The sequence below is a fragment of the Sciurus carolinensis genome, chromosome 7, assembly GCF_902686445.1.
Source record: "Sciurus carolinensis chromosome 7, mSciCar1.2, whole genome shotgun sequence".
NCBI classification, from domain to species: domain Eukaryota; kingdom Metazoa; phylum Chordata; class Mammalia; order Rodentia; family Sciuridae; genus Sciurus; species Sciurus carolinensis.
This window is the reverse complement of record NC_062219.1, coordinates 127,257,239-127,273,108: the sequence shown is the minus strand read 5'-3', so window position 1 is coordinate 127,273,108 and position 15,870 is coordinate 127,257,239. Positions and strand designations below refer to the sequence as shown.

The following is a 15,870-nucleotide window of genomic DNA, read 5'->3' as shown; positions in this document are numbered from 1 at the left end:
CAGTTTTTTTTTGTTTTGTTTTGTTTTGAGTAGTATTTATGAATTTTCTAAACTTCCTTCCATTATTTTCTGAAATTATTGAATTATGGTCAGAAAAGTTACTTGCTATGATTTCTCCAATGTATATAGTTGATTTCTGTGTAGATGATCTGTCTATTGCTGAAAGAAGGGTTTAAAAATTCCTTTATATTATTGTATTTCCAATTTGTTCTTTATTATTCATTCTTTCTATCCATTTTGAACTCAGCTTTATCTTTTTGTTGTTTCTTGTGGTGCATCAGTGTTCTGTATTTATATTTTTGGTCTTTTTCTGATGGAAGCATTTATTTTTGTAAATTTGTATCATAGTTGTGTTTTTTAAAAAAATTTTTGGGGGAGGGTATGTGAGATTGAACTCAGGGGTACTTGACGACTGAGCCACATCCCCAGCACTATTTTGTATTTTATTTAGAGACAGGGTCTCACTGAGTTACTTAGTGCCTCACTTTTGCTGAGGGTGACTTTGAACTCCACATACTCCTGCCTCAGCCTCCCAAGCTGCTGGGATTGCAGATGTATGCCACTGCTCCTGGCAAATTTTATCTTACTATTATTATCTTACTATTAATTTTATCTTACTATTAAGACCAGTAAATGGCAGGTTCTGCTTCCTGTCCAGGAGAGAGCTGTCTTCTCCAGGACAGACTTGGGGCAGGATCACCATTTACATCTTTTCTTTACTGGTGGAAAGGATACTGTCTCAGATGCAATGTTTTCCTTCAAAGTTGTACTAGTTCAGGTCATAGGACTCAGTTTGTGAGACCTGATGGGTTGAAGTTCCTCTGGGCACTCAGTATGTTTTTGGGATTGTTACAGACAATCATAAAATGGCACTTTCCTCTTCAGTGACTAAAAGTCCTGGGTTAGTAAATGTTTTGTATTTTAATCTCCTGTTCTAATCCTTTTGACTATGGACCTAGGAACCCATACCATCAAGACCCTCTTTGCTCTGGGCATGGTGGCCTATGCCTGTACTCTCAGCAGCTCAGAAGGTTGAGGGAGGAGGATTGAGTTCAGAGTCAGTCTCAGCAAAAGCAAGATTCTAAACAACACAATGAGATCCTGTCACTAAATAAAATACAAAATAGGGCTGGGGATGTGGCTCAGTGGTGGAGTTCCTCTGAGTTCAATCCCTGGTACCCAAAAAATTAAAAAAAAAAAAAAGTTTTTCATTTACCCAGGTAGCAGAAGAGAATATTGTTTATTTTCTAATGCATTTGTGAATTTTCTGGATTTCTATTTGCTTTCTGGTATTATGCCATTGTAATCAGAGAAGATATTTGATATGAAACAAGTATAACTAACTCTCTCTTTTTATTTGTATGAACTTTTATCTTCTTCCCTTCACTTCTAGTCATTGTGTGTCTTTGTGGGTTAAACCTCATGGGGCAGAATATATTTGGGTTTTACCTTTTTTATCCATTCACCCATTGCTTATCATTTTGTTGGAGAATTGAATGCACACATATTACACATAATTAGACATGTGGGAACTTTGTAGGGTCACTATTTTAGTCACTTTTTAGTTGCTTCATAGGTTCTTTCTTCTTCTATACTGTCTTCCTTTGTATTCAAGTGACTTTCTCTCCAAGAATATTTTCATTGCTTTGTTTTAATTCTTAATGTCCATCTAATAGGTCTTTACTTTGTGGTTACCATGAGGTATACAAAACCATTTTATGGTTATAATAGGCTATCCTAACCTGAAAGATTTTGAATTTTTATTTCACAACTTACATTTTTATATTGTATATTCCTTAACAAATTGACCATTATTTAATATTTTTAAAAATTTTTACCAAAGATATAACAGGTTGAAGCACTAAGCTAAATTTTGGTAGTATTCTGCAATTGTGTGCTTATTTTATCCATGAGATTTTTTTTTAATAGGTCCATTAGTATTTTGGTATGTTTTCATATATCTTACATATTGAGTTTTTTAAAATTGCTTTTACAATATAACATAACTTCATATATTTGATTTTTTCTCTTTAAATTAATTTAATTTGTTCTTATTAGATATACATAAAAGTAGAAAGTATTTTGGCACATTACACGTACATAGAGTATAACTTATTCTATACTGTATCCTATTTTTCTACATGATATGGAGTTATCCTGGTCATGTATTAAAATACAAGGATAGGAAAGTTTTGTCTGATAAATTCTACTGTCCTTCCTAACCCCTACCCTTCATTCCCTTTTGGTATAGTGATTCAGTCATATAAATGTTTATGGCAGCTCAATTCATAATAGCCAAGCTATAAAATCAACCTAGTTGTCCTTCAACAGATGAATGGATAAAGAAAATGTGATATATATATATATATATATATATATATATATATACACACACACACACACACACACACAGAATGGAATATTACTCAGCCATAAAGAAGAATGACATAATGGTATTTAGTAAATAGATGAAACTATAGATTATCATGCTAAGTGAAATAAGCCAGTTCCAAAAACCCAAAGGTGGAGTGTTCTCTCTGATATGTGGATGCTAACCCACAACAAAGGAGGGTAGGGTGGGAGAGAATAGAAATTCATTGGATTAACCATGGGGGAGGAGAATAGAAGTCCATTGGATTATCCATGAATTTTATACTTTCAGTCGTATGCATGTTAGTTTCTCACATGCTTTTCTTTCAACATAAAATTACCTCTAGCATTTCTTGCAAGATGGGTCTAGGGGAGGTAAATTCCTCAGATCAGATTTTGTCTGACTTTGATTTTTGAAGGGTAGATTTTCTTTGTATAGCATTCTCAATTCACATGTCCCCAAGCACTTTGAATGTGTCATTCCACTCTCTTCGTTTGTAAGGCTTCTGCTGAGAAATTTGCTGCTAGTTGTATTGCAATTACATTAAACATTATCGTTCTTTTCTATCACTTTCAGGATCACTTGGTTTTTATTTTTGACAGATTGACTATAATATTTCTTGGGGTTCTTTTATTTGGTTTGCATCTGATTGGTGACCTTTGATATTTTGTATTTGGATGTTTCTATCTTTCTCCAGATTTGATAGTTTTGTGCTTTTTCTTTAAATAAAGTTTCTGTTCATTTGTCTCTATCTTCTCCTTCTTTAACACTTGCTCATCTTAAATATGCTCTTTTGTTTATCCCATATCAGTCTTAGAAGCTTTTTTCATTCATTTTGTCCCATTTGATTTTTCAATTTCAATAGTGTATATATTCTGTTAATCTGTCTTTGAGTTCACAGATTTGTTCTGCTTGAACAATTCTCATGTTGATGCTTTCTCTTGTATTCTCCATTTCCTTGTATTTTTTGGCTTGAGAATATCTAAAATTTTTTTCATCCTTTGTGTTACATATTTTTTGTTCTGGTCACTTTTTCTTTCTTTAGTGTTTGAATTGTTTCTCTCTCTTTTTTTTCTTGAAGTTTACTTAGATCTCTTAAAACAAATATTTCACTTCTTTTTCATGTAGCTCATACATCTCCTTGTCTATAGGGTCAGTCTATGGCACATTATTTTGTGCATTTGCTGAGTTCTTTTTGGTCTGGTTGTTCTTTATCCTTGTGGTTATGCATTGCTGTATATGTTTTGAAGAGGTAGGTAATTATTTCAGCCTTCACAGACTGATTTGTGTAATGCCTTTAACTGGAATTATTTCCATAGATTTTGGGGCAGAACTTCTGAAATGATCTCTATGTCCAGGACTACTGTGGGCACTATAGTACTAAAAGTCCCTAAACACAGGATTGTCCTGGCTGACATTACGCAGGACTGGAGTCCCATGGCCTTCAACATTGGTGTTGATATTAGAGTGTTCTAAAGTTCACAATCCCTAGGCCAACTCTGCATTCTAGTAGGTCTGAAGATCACTGAGACCTGTTCTTCCACTGACTTTTGAGCTGAGACTAAGGTACTATACTTGCCCAACTGTCATTTGTGAATGAGTATGTCTCACAGTGAATATATGCTCATTCCTCATGCTCTGATTGGTATGATGACTCAGTCCGTGGGTTCTGGCCTATAGTGAGTGAATTTGGATGTCTGCTTGGTACTTGGTTTTACTTGTAAGGCCCAGTTTTGGGGTACAAATAAAAGTGCTATGCTTACTTTTATCTCATTCATCCAGATAGATCTTATCTCTCTTTGCACTGTTGTGCCTTGGGTTGTGGTATGGATGACATAAATAGTGTAAAACTATCCTTTCTACCATGTTCAATAAGTCTTATTATTATAGAATCCAAGATACTCAATTTTTCTAGCTTTGCCTTCAGCAAAAGCACTAGTAAGGAATTATGTTAGCCAGCATTTTATCACTGTGACCAAAAGACCTGAGAAGACAAATTAGAGGACCAAAATTTTATTTTGGTTCATATTTTCAGTCTATCTCAAGGTATGCTCCAAGATTAATCCTCACCTGCCTATAGTTACCACACACTAATTCTTTCAAATTATTGATCCATCAAATGGATCAATCCACTGATTATGTTATGACTGTAATAATCAAATCATTTCAACTCTAGCATTAATATAAGATCTTTTGGGTACTCCACACATCCAAACCATAACTTTATTCCCATCCCCACAAATTTAACATCTCACAATGCAAAATACATTTTGTTCATCTCCAGGAATCCCCCTATTCCTAACAATTACAATATTGCTCAAAAGTCCAAGTCCAAAGTCTCCTCTGAGACTCAAGGCAAAGTCTTGACTGCAAATCCTTGTAAAGATAAAAAACAAGTGATAAAGGTACAGAGTAAACATTTCCATTTTAAAAGTAAGAAAAAAGGGTATAGAAAGGAGGGATAGGACCAAAGCAAGAGTGAAATCCGGTTGGGAAAATAAGTCTTGTAATATCACATGTAACATCTGGAGCACATGGCAATGAGGCATGTTCTCTAAAAGGTTTGGGCAGCCCCACCCTATGACCCTGTGGGTTGTAGCCCACGTGGCTTCTCTTTCAAGCTGACTCTGTCTGCAACCATCAACTTTCCTTGTCAGGCTTTCTGTGTTACTGGCAGCTCTGAATTCAGGGGTTCTCCACAGTAGTGTCAGTTTCCTTCTCATAGTTTTATACATTGCCCTCTCAGGGACTGCCTGGAGAAATTCTTACTCTTCTATACTTTACCTGGTGTGTTAGGCCTTCCTTTGAAATCTCTGTGGAAGCCTCCATGACCTCTCAACTCCAGGATCCTGCATTCCTGCAGAACCAGCAACACATGGATGATGCCAAGGTCTGCCACCGGCTAGAGAAGTAGCTGCAGCAGGCTCTGATAGCTGGGTGGCAGAGTACAGTGAAACAAGTCCTGGGGAAAGAGTTTTCTATGCACCCTTACTGCAAGCAGGGAGCCCTCAAGGTCTCTTTTCAAAGGATTCTTTGTTTCTATACTCTGAGCCAATCATGGGTGGGCACTCTTTCAGATTCCCCAAGTACCCTATATTGCATCAGTCTTCTTGTCTCTGTGCAGAGTACTTAGTTTCTCTTTAGTACTCATAATCTCTTCAATAACCCCAACTTTCTTGGTCCCAATTTTACACACAGTTTTCTGGGCAAATTGCAAACTCTTAAAATCCTTCTGCTCTTCTATCTGCTTCTGATTCTCACCATAAACTTGACTGAAAGCTGCCAGCAGTAAACAAAGTTGATAAAATTTTGATTGGACTAACCAAGGACAGAGAGAGAGAGAGGGAGAGAGAACAAATAAAATCACAAAGATAAAAAGATAACAGATAACACAGAAATAGAGAAATCAGGAATACAGAAGGCAGAAGGGCATAAAGGCATAAAGGGTTAAACTATGTCAGGCCTCTTTCATAAAGGCCTTAATTTCATTCAGGAGTGAGGAGCCTTCATAACCTAACCATCTCTCATATATTTTTTCTCAATATAATCATAATGGAGATTAAAATTCAGCACAAGAATTTTGGAGGGAGCACATGAAGCAGAATGTGAGACTTAAAAAATATAGCAATTTAAATTTTTCTGCCTTTCTTTTCTTTCTTAGCATTCATTTTCCAGCATTCAACACTGTTTATTTATTTATTCATTCAATTTTGAAATCATTATTTATATTTGTTCTTTATAGTTATATATAAGTTTAGGATTCATTTTGACATGATTATAAAAGTATTAAATATAATTTGCTCTAATTTAGTTTCCAGTACTTCCCCTTTTCCTCTCCTCCCTTTCCCTGCTGTTCTCTTGATCTACTCTTCTGATCTTTCTGCAATTTCTTTACGGTTATTTTTTTAATTAGCACCTGTGTATATACATGGTGGTGAGATGCACTATTGTACATTCAGTTAGGTACTTAGGAAAGTTAGGTTAGATTTATTGCACTGTTTTTTCCTTTTCCTCTCTCTCCCCCCACCCACCTAATCCCCTTCCTGTAATTTCTCTAATATTTTTTGTATTTGAATGGTGTTCCTCCCCTTTCCTCTTTTTCTTTTTTTTTTTTTTTAACCTTATTTTGGACTAGATTTCTCATATGAGAGAAAATATTGGACCTTTGATTTTTTGGGTCTGTCTTATTTCACTTAACATGATAATCTCTAGTTCTATCAATTTAACAGCAAATGCTATAATGTATGGAATAATTTATGATTGAGTAATACTCCATTATATCTATATAGCACATTTTCTTTTTCCCTTCTTTTGTTAAGGGCACTGAAGTTGTTTTCATAATTTGGCTATTGAAAATTGTGGTACTAAAAACATCGATGTGGTTGCATCCCTATAGTATGCTGATTTTAGATCTTTTGATCTATACTTAAGAATGGGATAGTGGTTCATATGGTGGTACTATTTCTAATTTTTTGAGGAATCTCCACACTGCTTTCCAGAGTGGTTGCACTAATCTGCAGTCCTACCAACAATGTTTGAATGTAACTTTTTAAATGTACCTTTTATAAAACTCACAACCTCAGTCTATCCAGTAATTGGGACTACAATCATGCATCTCTGTGCCTGATGCACTTTTAAATTTTAATGATACAAATTTTGAGCATCATTCACATCTATCACTTAAATCAATAGAAAGGTATGCATATTGCTTGCAAAAGGTATTAAATTGTTTTCATTTCAGAAATACAGATTTTTTTGTCTTTCTCTTATGAATTCTTTCATATTCAATTCTTTCATATCCTGACTGTTCCTATATACACACAAAAATATTGTTGGGTTGCCAATCATTATTATCACTTCATTGTTCTCTCACTGATCAGAAGACTTTCTCAAGACATTTAAAAGTAATGGTAAAAGACATCTCTTTATTCTGTCCATTTTAATATTCTAAATATAAATGATGAAATTAAACATAAGAACACTGCACACTTATTCATTAAGCAAGAAGTATAATATGCTTTTAAGAAGCAATAGCACTTTCACGAATTGAGGTTAATCAATTTGTGAGACTCACGATTCTTTGAAAGTACAGATTGCTTCAAACAGAATGCATAGTGCAACCAGTTTGTGTGACATAGGGCCAGAATTGTGGAGAGTAATGAAATTTTTCTGTTGGAATTCATAGAAAGCCTATTGATAAATGGTCACCATGCTATCATTATGATTATTTGCTTCAACTAATCAATACATGTTATATTAACAAATGAGCCTGGGAAAACTGGATAGTTATATGTAGAAAAATTAAACTAGATCCCTATTGCCCACCCTGAGCAAAAGTCAAATCAAAAAGGATTGAAGACTTAGGAATTAGACCACAAACCTTGCAACTACTAGAGGAAAACATAGAGTCTACACTCTATCGTATTGTTGCTGACACTGACTTCCTTAACAAGACCCCCAAAGCACAAGAAATAAAACCAATAATCAATAAGTGGAATGTCAAATTGAAAAGCTTCTGCAGAGCAAAGGAAATCTTAAGTATGAAGAGAGAACCTACAGAATGGGAGAAAATGCTTACAAGGGACTAATATCCAGAATATGTAAAGAACTCAAAAAACTTAACACCAAATAAAGTAACCCAATCAATAAATGGGCAAAAGAACTAAACAGACATTTCTCAAAAGAAGAAACACAAATGACCAAAGAATATATGAAAAAAGTTTCAACATCTCTAGCAATCAGGAAAATGCAAATCAAAACTACACTGAGATTTCATCTCACTCCATTCAGAATGACAGTTATCAAGAACACAATCAATAATAACTGCTGGTGAGGATATGGGGGAATATGTACATTGTTGGTGGAATTGCATACTAGTATAGTCACTCTGGAAAGCAGTATGGAGATTCCTCAAAAAACTAGGAGTGAAACCAACATAAGACCCACCTATCCCACTCTTTGGTATTTATACAAAAGAACTAAAATCCATATACTATAGTAATAAGTGCTTATGAGTATTTATAGCAGTATAATTCAAAATAGGCAAGTTATAGAATCAACCTAGGTACGCATCAATAGATGAATGGATGAAGAAATTGTGGTATATATGCATAATAGAATTTTACTCAGCCAGAAAAAGGAATGAAATTATGATATTTACTGGATAATAGATGGAAATGCAGAACATCATGCTAAGTGAAATAAGTCAGACTCAGAAACTCAAAAGTCAGATGTTTTTCCTTCTATGTAGAAGATAGAGTGGAATAAAGGAAAGAAGGAGGGAAGGATAGAATATCAAAATGATAGAGAGAAGATCAGTAGTATAGAAGGAGATTGAGAAGGAGATGAGGGGAATGGGAAAGGGGAGAAAATGTAGAAGGAACTCTTAAAAATCATGTTATGTGCATATGTAAATATACCACAGGGATATCACCTCTATTATAATTAAAAAGAACTAATCAAGAATAAATAAACTGATGAGTAAAAGGGAGACCAGTAGAGCAGAGGTAGGAAAATGGGATGGGGGAGGGGGGAGGGAAGGAAAAAAGGTGGATTGTGAAATGAAATAAAATTCCACTTATGTAAGATAGTGTTGGAATGGACCCAGCTACTGTGTATAACTATCTCTAATAAAAAAATATGTTATAATTTATGTTGTTAATACTCAAAAAAATTACTGTCTCAGAGCATAGGAACCAGAATAGAGCTATTTTAATATATTTCAACAAGAGTGCCCATACCAGTGCATATTTGCCAAACACCATCTTTGTTTAACAGGATTATAAAGAATATAAGAAATAATACATTTTGCAAGAAGAACACATAACATGAGAAAAGACTGAGGTATTAGAAATACCTACAAACCTATTCTAATTGTTAAATAATTTCATTTGGTGCCATCAAGTATCATTTGGAACTGAGAATACTCCTCACCAGCTTGCCTAATGCCCACTTCACATCCTTATTCCTCAGGGTGTAGATGAAGGGGTTGGCTGTAGGAGTCACCACTCCATAGAAGAGGGCCATAAACTTGGGCTGGTCCCTTGAGATGGAAGAGGGGGGCTGAAGGTACATACTAATGCCTGGACCATAAAGTAAGAAAACTACAATGAGATGAGAGGAGCATGTCCCAAAGGCCTTTTTCCTTCCTTCAGAAGATTTAATTTTAAATATGGCATGCCCAATACATGCATAGGATGCCAGAATTAAACAAAGGGGAACAACTAATATAAAAATGCACACCACAGAAAGCAAGAGTTCATTAGCCTCCTTTTCCCCACAGGCAGTCTTTATCAGAACTGGAATCTCACAAAACAAGTGATCCAGTTTACTGACGCCACACAGTGGTAACTGTAATGTGAGAGTGACCTCAACGAGAGCATAAGTAATTCCACTCAGCCATAAAATGGACACCAACAGGATGCAGATGCGCCAATTCATGATGAGGGTGTAGTGCAGAGGTCTGCAGATGGCCACGTAGCGATCAAAAGACATGAGGGCCAGGAGAAGACATTCTGTGGCTCCTAGTGTGCTGAATAAATATAGCTGAATTATGCACCCCATACAGCTGATGGTCTTTTTAGAGCTTCCCAGGTTAAATAGCATCTGAGGCACGATGCTGGTGGTGTAACATATTTCCAAAAAGGAGAGGTTGGTGAGGAAGAAATACATGGGAGTGTGGAGACAGGGATCTAACTTGGACACCACAATAATGGAGATGTTTCCTATCAAGGCCATGGGGTATGTTATGAGAAGAACTACAAATATTGGAAACTCTAGCCATGGACGGTCAGCAAAGCCTAGTAGGATGAACTCTTCAGGATAGCTTTTGTTATCTAGTGCCATTCTCTTCAGTTTGCTTCCCCTATAGTAAAGAAGTAGCGGCGATCCAAGATGGCGGCCTAGAGGGAGACTGCACCCCCTGTCGCTCCAGAACCCAGGAGTTAAGAGGGGAGGCATTGAGAGACTCGGACTGAAATAGAGCCACGGGTGAGTCTGCCCACTGGGTAAAGCTCGGCCCGGGGGTCAGGCCCAGATAGAGGTGGCTTATCGGAGCCGGGCAGGGCAGCTAGAGTCATCCACAGGCAGCCCTGCGCACTCCAGTGGTGGGCCCTGCCCACACAGCCAGCTTCTCCAGGTTCTCGGAACAGAACTGGCCCGCTGGTGAGAGCCTTTCTGACCAGAACAAGCTCCGAGTCCCGGAGCCAGTGCAGCTCAGCGTACTCTGGCACGCAAGCAGATTCAGGGTCCAGACAGGGCAGCCAGAGACTTCCCCAAGTAGTCTGGACCCCTGCGGTGGGAGGTGCCGTTCAAGGCTAGCCTCTCGGAGCTGACCGCCCAGTGAGAGACTTTCTACATAGAACCAGCCATAAGCCCCCGAACCAACGGAGAACCTCGATCCGCAAACAGCCTCTGGGATCAGGGCAGGGCAGCCAGACACCTCTTCAGGCGGCTCTGCCCACTCCGGCTGCAGGCTCTCTTCTCGGGGCGATCCAAGATGGTGGCCTAGAGGGAGACTGCACCCCCTGTCGCTCCAGAACCCAGGAGTTAAGAAGGGGAGGCATTGAGAGACTCGGACTGAAATAGAGCCACGGGTGAGTCTGCCCACTGGGTAAAGCTCGGCCCGGGGGTCAGGCCCAGATAGAGGTGGCTTATTGGAGCCGGGCAGGGCAGCTAGAGTCTTCCCAAGGTAGCCTTCCACACTCCGGCAGTGAGCTCCTCCCACACGGCCAGCTGCACGGTGCAGGCCCACAGTGAGAGCATTTCAGCACAGAGCCAGTTCCAAATTGTGGAACCAGTAGGGGGCTAGGGGCAGTTTTCTTCGGATATGCTGCTTTATCAGATTCCTCCAAGACATCAGGCTACTGAAGGCTGGGAGGTGATACACTGGAAATCTACCGGGACACTATAAGCCAATAGCGGAAAACTGCAATATCTCAGGGTCCCACTGACAACTGACCAATATGAGAAAACAAGGGAAGAAAATGTCCCAAACAAACCTAGATACTACATTAATAAAACCCAAGGACAGCACAGCAGAAGAAATGTCAGAAAGGGAGTTCGGAATGTACGTAATTAAAACGATCAGGGAAGCAAATGAGGAGATGAAAGAGCAAATGCAGGCATTGAAGGAGGAGATGAAAGAGCAAATGCAGGCATTAAATGATCGCACCAATCAACAGTTAAAAGACCAAATACGGGAAGCAAGAGATCATTTCAATAAAGAGTTAGAGATACTGAAAAAAAAACCAAACTGAAATACTTGAAATGAAGGAAACAATAAACCAAGTTAAAAACTCCATAGAAAGCATAACCAATAGAATGGAGCACCTGGAAGACAGAACCTCAGACATTGAAGACAAATTATTTAATCTCGAAAGCAAAGTTGGCCAAACAGAAAAGATGGTAAGAAATCATGAACAGAATCTACAAGAATTATGGGATATCATGAAAAGGCCAAATTTGAGAATTATTGGGATTGAGGAAGGCTTAGAGAAACAAACCAAAGGAATGAACAATCTATTCAATGAAATAATATCAGAAAATTTCCCAAATCTGAAGAATGAAATGGAAAACCAAATACAAGAGGCTTATAGAACTCCAAACATACAATATTACAACAGACCCACACCAAGGCACATTATTAAGAAAATACCTAACATACAAAATAAAGAGAATTTTAAAGGCCGCGAGAGAAAAGAATCAAATTACATTCAGAGGGAAACCAATAAGAATATCAGCAGATTTTTCAATCCAGACCCTAAAAGCCAGAAGGGCCTGGAACAACATTTACCAAGCCCTGAAAGAAAATGGATGCCAACCAAGAATCTTATACCCAGCAAAACTTACCTTCAAATTTGACGATGAAATAAGATCCTTCCATGATAAACAAAAGCTAAAGGAATTTACAAAAAGAAAGCCAGCATTACAGAACATTCTCAGCAAAATATTCCATGAGGAAGAGATGAAACACAACGATGCAAATCAGCAACAGGAGGCGCTAACCTAAAGGAATAGCCAAATAAAGGAGAAACCAAATCATGTCAAAAACAAATATGAGTCAATTGACTGGGAATACAAATCATATCACAATAATAACCCTGAATGTTAATGGCCTGAATTCATCAATCAAAAGACACAGACTGGCAGATTGGATTAAAAAGAAAAATCCAACAATATGCTGCCTGCAAGAGACTCATCTCATAGAAAGAGACACCCATAGACTAAAGGTGAAAGGATGGGGAAAAACATACCTTGCACACGGACACAGCAAAAAAGCTGGAGTATCCATCCTTATCTCAGATAATGTGGACTTCAAACCAAAATTAGTCAGAAGGGATAAAGAAGGACATTACATGCTGCTTAAGGGAAGCATAAATCAGCAGAACATAACAATCATAAATATCTATGCCCCGAACATTGGCTCATCCACGTACATCAAACAAATCCTTCTCAATTACAGAATTCAAATAGACCACAACACAATCATACTAGGCGATTTTAACACACCTCTCTCACCACTGGATAGATCGTCCAAACAAAAATTGAATAAAGAAACTATAGATCTCAACAACACAATCAGCAATTTAGACTTAACGGACATATATAGAATATACCATCCAACAAAGAACGAATACACTTTCTTCTCAACAGCACATGGATCCTTCTCTAAAATAGACCATATTTTATGCCACAAAGCTACTGTTAGCAATTACAAGAAGATAGAGATACTACCTTGTACTCTATCAGATCATAATGGATTGAAATTAGAAATAAATGACAGAATAAAAAACAGAAACTTCTCCAATACTTGGAGACTAAATAATACACTATTATACGATGAATGGATAACAGAAGACATCAGGAGGGAAATAAAAAAATTCTTAGAAGTAAACGAGAACAAAGACACATCATATCAAAATCTCTGGGACACTATGAAAGCAGTACTTAGAGGAAGATTTATTTCATGGGGTGCATTCAAAAAAAGAAGTAGAAATCAACAAATAAACGACTTAACACTACAGCTCAAAGCGCTAGAAAAAGAAGAGCAGACCAATACCAAAAGTAGTAGAAGACAGGAAATAGTTAAAATCAGAGCCGAAATCAACGAAATCGAAACAAAAGAAACAATTGGAAAAATTAACAAAATAAATAGTTGCTTCTTTGAAAAAATAAATAAAATTGATAAACCCTTAGCCACACTAACAAAGAGAAAGAGGGAGAAAACTCAAATTACTAAAATTCGGAATGAACAAGGAAACATCACAACAGACACGAGTGAAATACAAAACATAATTAGAAGCTATTTCGAAAATCTATACTCCAACAAAACAGAAAACCTTGAAGACATCAACAAATTTCTAGAGACATATGAATTACCTAAACTGAACGAGGAGGACATACACAACCTAAATAAACCAATTTCAAGCAATGAAATAGAAGAGGTCATCAAAAGCCTACCAACAAAGAAAAGTCCAGGACCAGATGGGTTCTCAGCCGAGTTCTACAAAACCTTTAAAGAAGAGCTCATTCCAATACTCCTCAAACTATTCCATGAAATAGAAGAGGAGGGAACCCTCCCAAACTCGTTCTATGAAGCCAATATCACCCTGATACCTAAATCAGGCAGAGACACATCGAGGAAAGAAAATTTCAGACCAATATCCTTAATGAACATCGATGCAAAAATTCTCAACAAAATTTTAGCAAATCGCATACAAATATATATTAAAAAGATAGTGCACCACGATCAAGTGGGTTTTATCCCAGGGATGCAAGGTTGGTTCAACATTCGGAAATCAATAAATGTCATTCACCATATCAACAGACTTAAAGTTAAGAATCACATGATTATTTTAATAGATGCAGAAAAAGCATTTGATAAAATACAGCATCCCTTCATGCTCAAAACACTAGAAAAAATTGGGGTAGTGGGAACATTCCTAAACATTATAAAGGCAATCTACGCTAAGCCCATGGCTAATATCATTCTAAATGGTGAAAAACTGAAAGCGTTCCCCCTAAAAACTGGAACAAGGCAGGGATGCCCTCTTTCACCACTTCTATTCAACATCGTCCTTGAGACTCTAGCCAGAGCAATCAGACAAACCAAAGAAATTAAAGGGATACGAATAGGAAAAGAAGAACTCAAACTATCCCTGTTCGCTGATGACATGATTATATATTTAGAGGAACCTGGAAATTCCACCAGAAAACTTTTAGAACTCATAAGTGAATTCAGTAAAGTAGCAGGTTACAAGATCAATGCTCATAAATCCAATGCATTTTTATACGTAAGTGATGAATCTTCAGAAAGAGAAATTAGGAAAACTACCCCATTCACAATAGCATCGAAAAAAATAAAATACTTGGGAATCAATCTCACAAAAGAGGTGAAAGACCTCTACAATGAGAACTACAGAACACTAAAGAAAAAAATTAAAGAAAACCTTAGAAGATGGAAAGATCTCCCATGTTCCTGGATAGGCAGAATTAATATTGTCAAAATGGCTATACTACCTAAAGTGCTATACAGATTCAATGCAATTCCAATTAAAATCCCAATGATGTACCTTGCAGAAATAGAGCAAGCAATTATGAAATTCATCTGGAAGAATAAAAAACCTAGAATAGCTAAAGCAATCCTCAGTAGCAAGAGCGAAGCAGGGGGTATTGCAATACCAGATCTTCAACTCTACTACAAAGCAATAGTAACAAAAACGGCATGGTATTGGTACCAAAATAGACAGGTAGATCGATGGTACAGAATAGAGGACATGGACACAAACCCAAATAAATACAATTTTCTCATACTAGACAAAGGTTCCAAAAATATGCAATGGAGAAAAGATAGCCTCTTCAACAAATGGTGCTGGGAAAACTGGAAAACCATATGCAATAGAATGAAATTAAACCCCCATCTCTCACCCTACACAAAACTCAACTCAAAATGGATCAAGGACCTTGGAATCAGACCAGAGACCCTGCATCTTATAGAAGAAAAAGTAGGTACAAATCTTCAACTTGTTGGCTTAGGATCAGACTTCCTTAACAGGACTCCCATAGCACAAGAAATAAAAGCAAGAATCAACAACTGGGATAGATTCAAACTAAAAAGCTTTCTCTCAGCAAAGGAAACTATCAGAAATGTGAAGAGAGAGCCTACAGAGTGGGAGAATATTTTTGCCAACCATACCTCAGATAGAGCGCTAATTTCCAGAATCTATAAAGAACTCAAAAAACTCTACATGAAGAAGACAAATAATCCAATCAACAAATGGGCTAAGGAAATGAACAGACACTTCACAGAAGAAGATGTACAAGTAATCAACAGATATATGAAAAAATGTTCAACATCCCTAGTAATAAGGGAAATGCAAATCAAAACTACCCTAAGATTTCATCTCACCCCAATTAGAATGGCGATTATCAAGAACACAAGCAACAATAGGTGTTGGTGAGGATGTGGTGAAAAAGGAACACTCATACATTGCTGGTGG

At 37.1% G+C, this 15,870-nt stretch overlaps 1 protein-coding gene across 1 annotated transcript; it reads right to left on the bottom strand.

The window, feature by feature from the left end:
- Positions 1–9,277: 9,277 nt before the first annotated feature.
- Positions 9,278–10,216, bottom strand: LOC124989119 (olfactory receptor 2B11-like). The gene has a single exon (XM_047559086.1). The coding sequence runs from the start codon at positions 10,214–10,216 to the stop codon at positions 9,278–9,280; it is 939 nt and encodes a 312-aa protein (XP_047415042.1).
- Between the last annotated feature and the right edge of the window lie 5,654 nt (positions 10,217–15,870).

Excerpts from the sequence above, each read along its gene's own strand:
- LOC124989119 (XM_047559086.1), bottom strand. The coding sequence starts at position 10,216 with ATGGCACTAGATAACAAAAGCTATCCTGAAGAGTTCATCCTACTAGGC.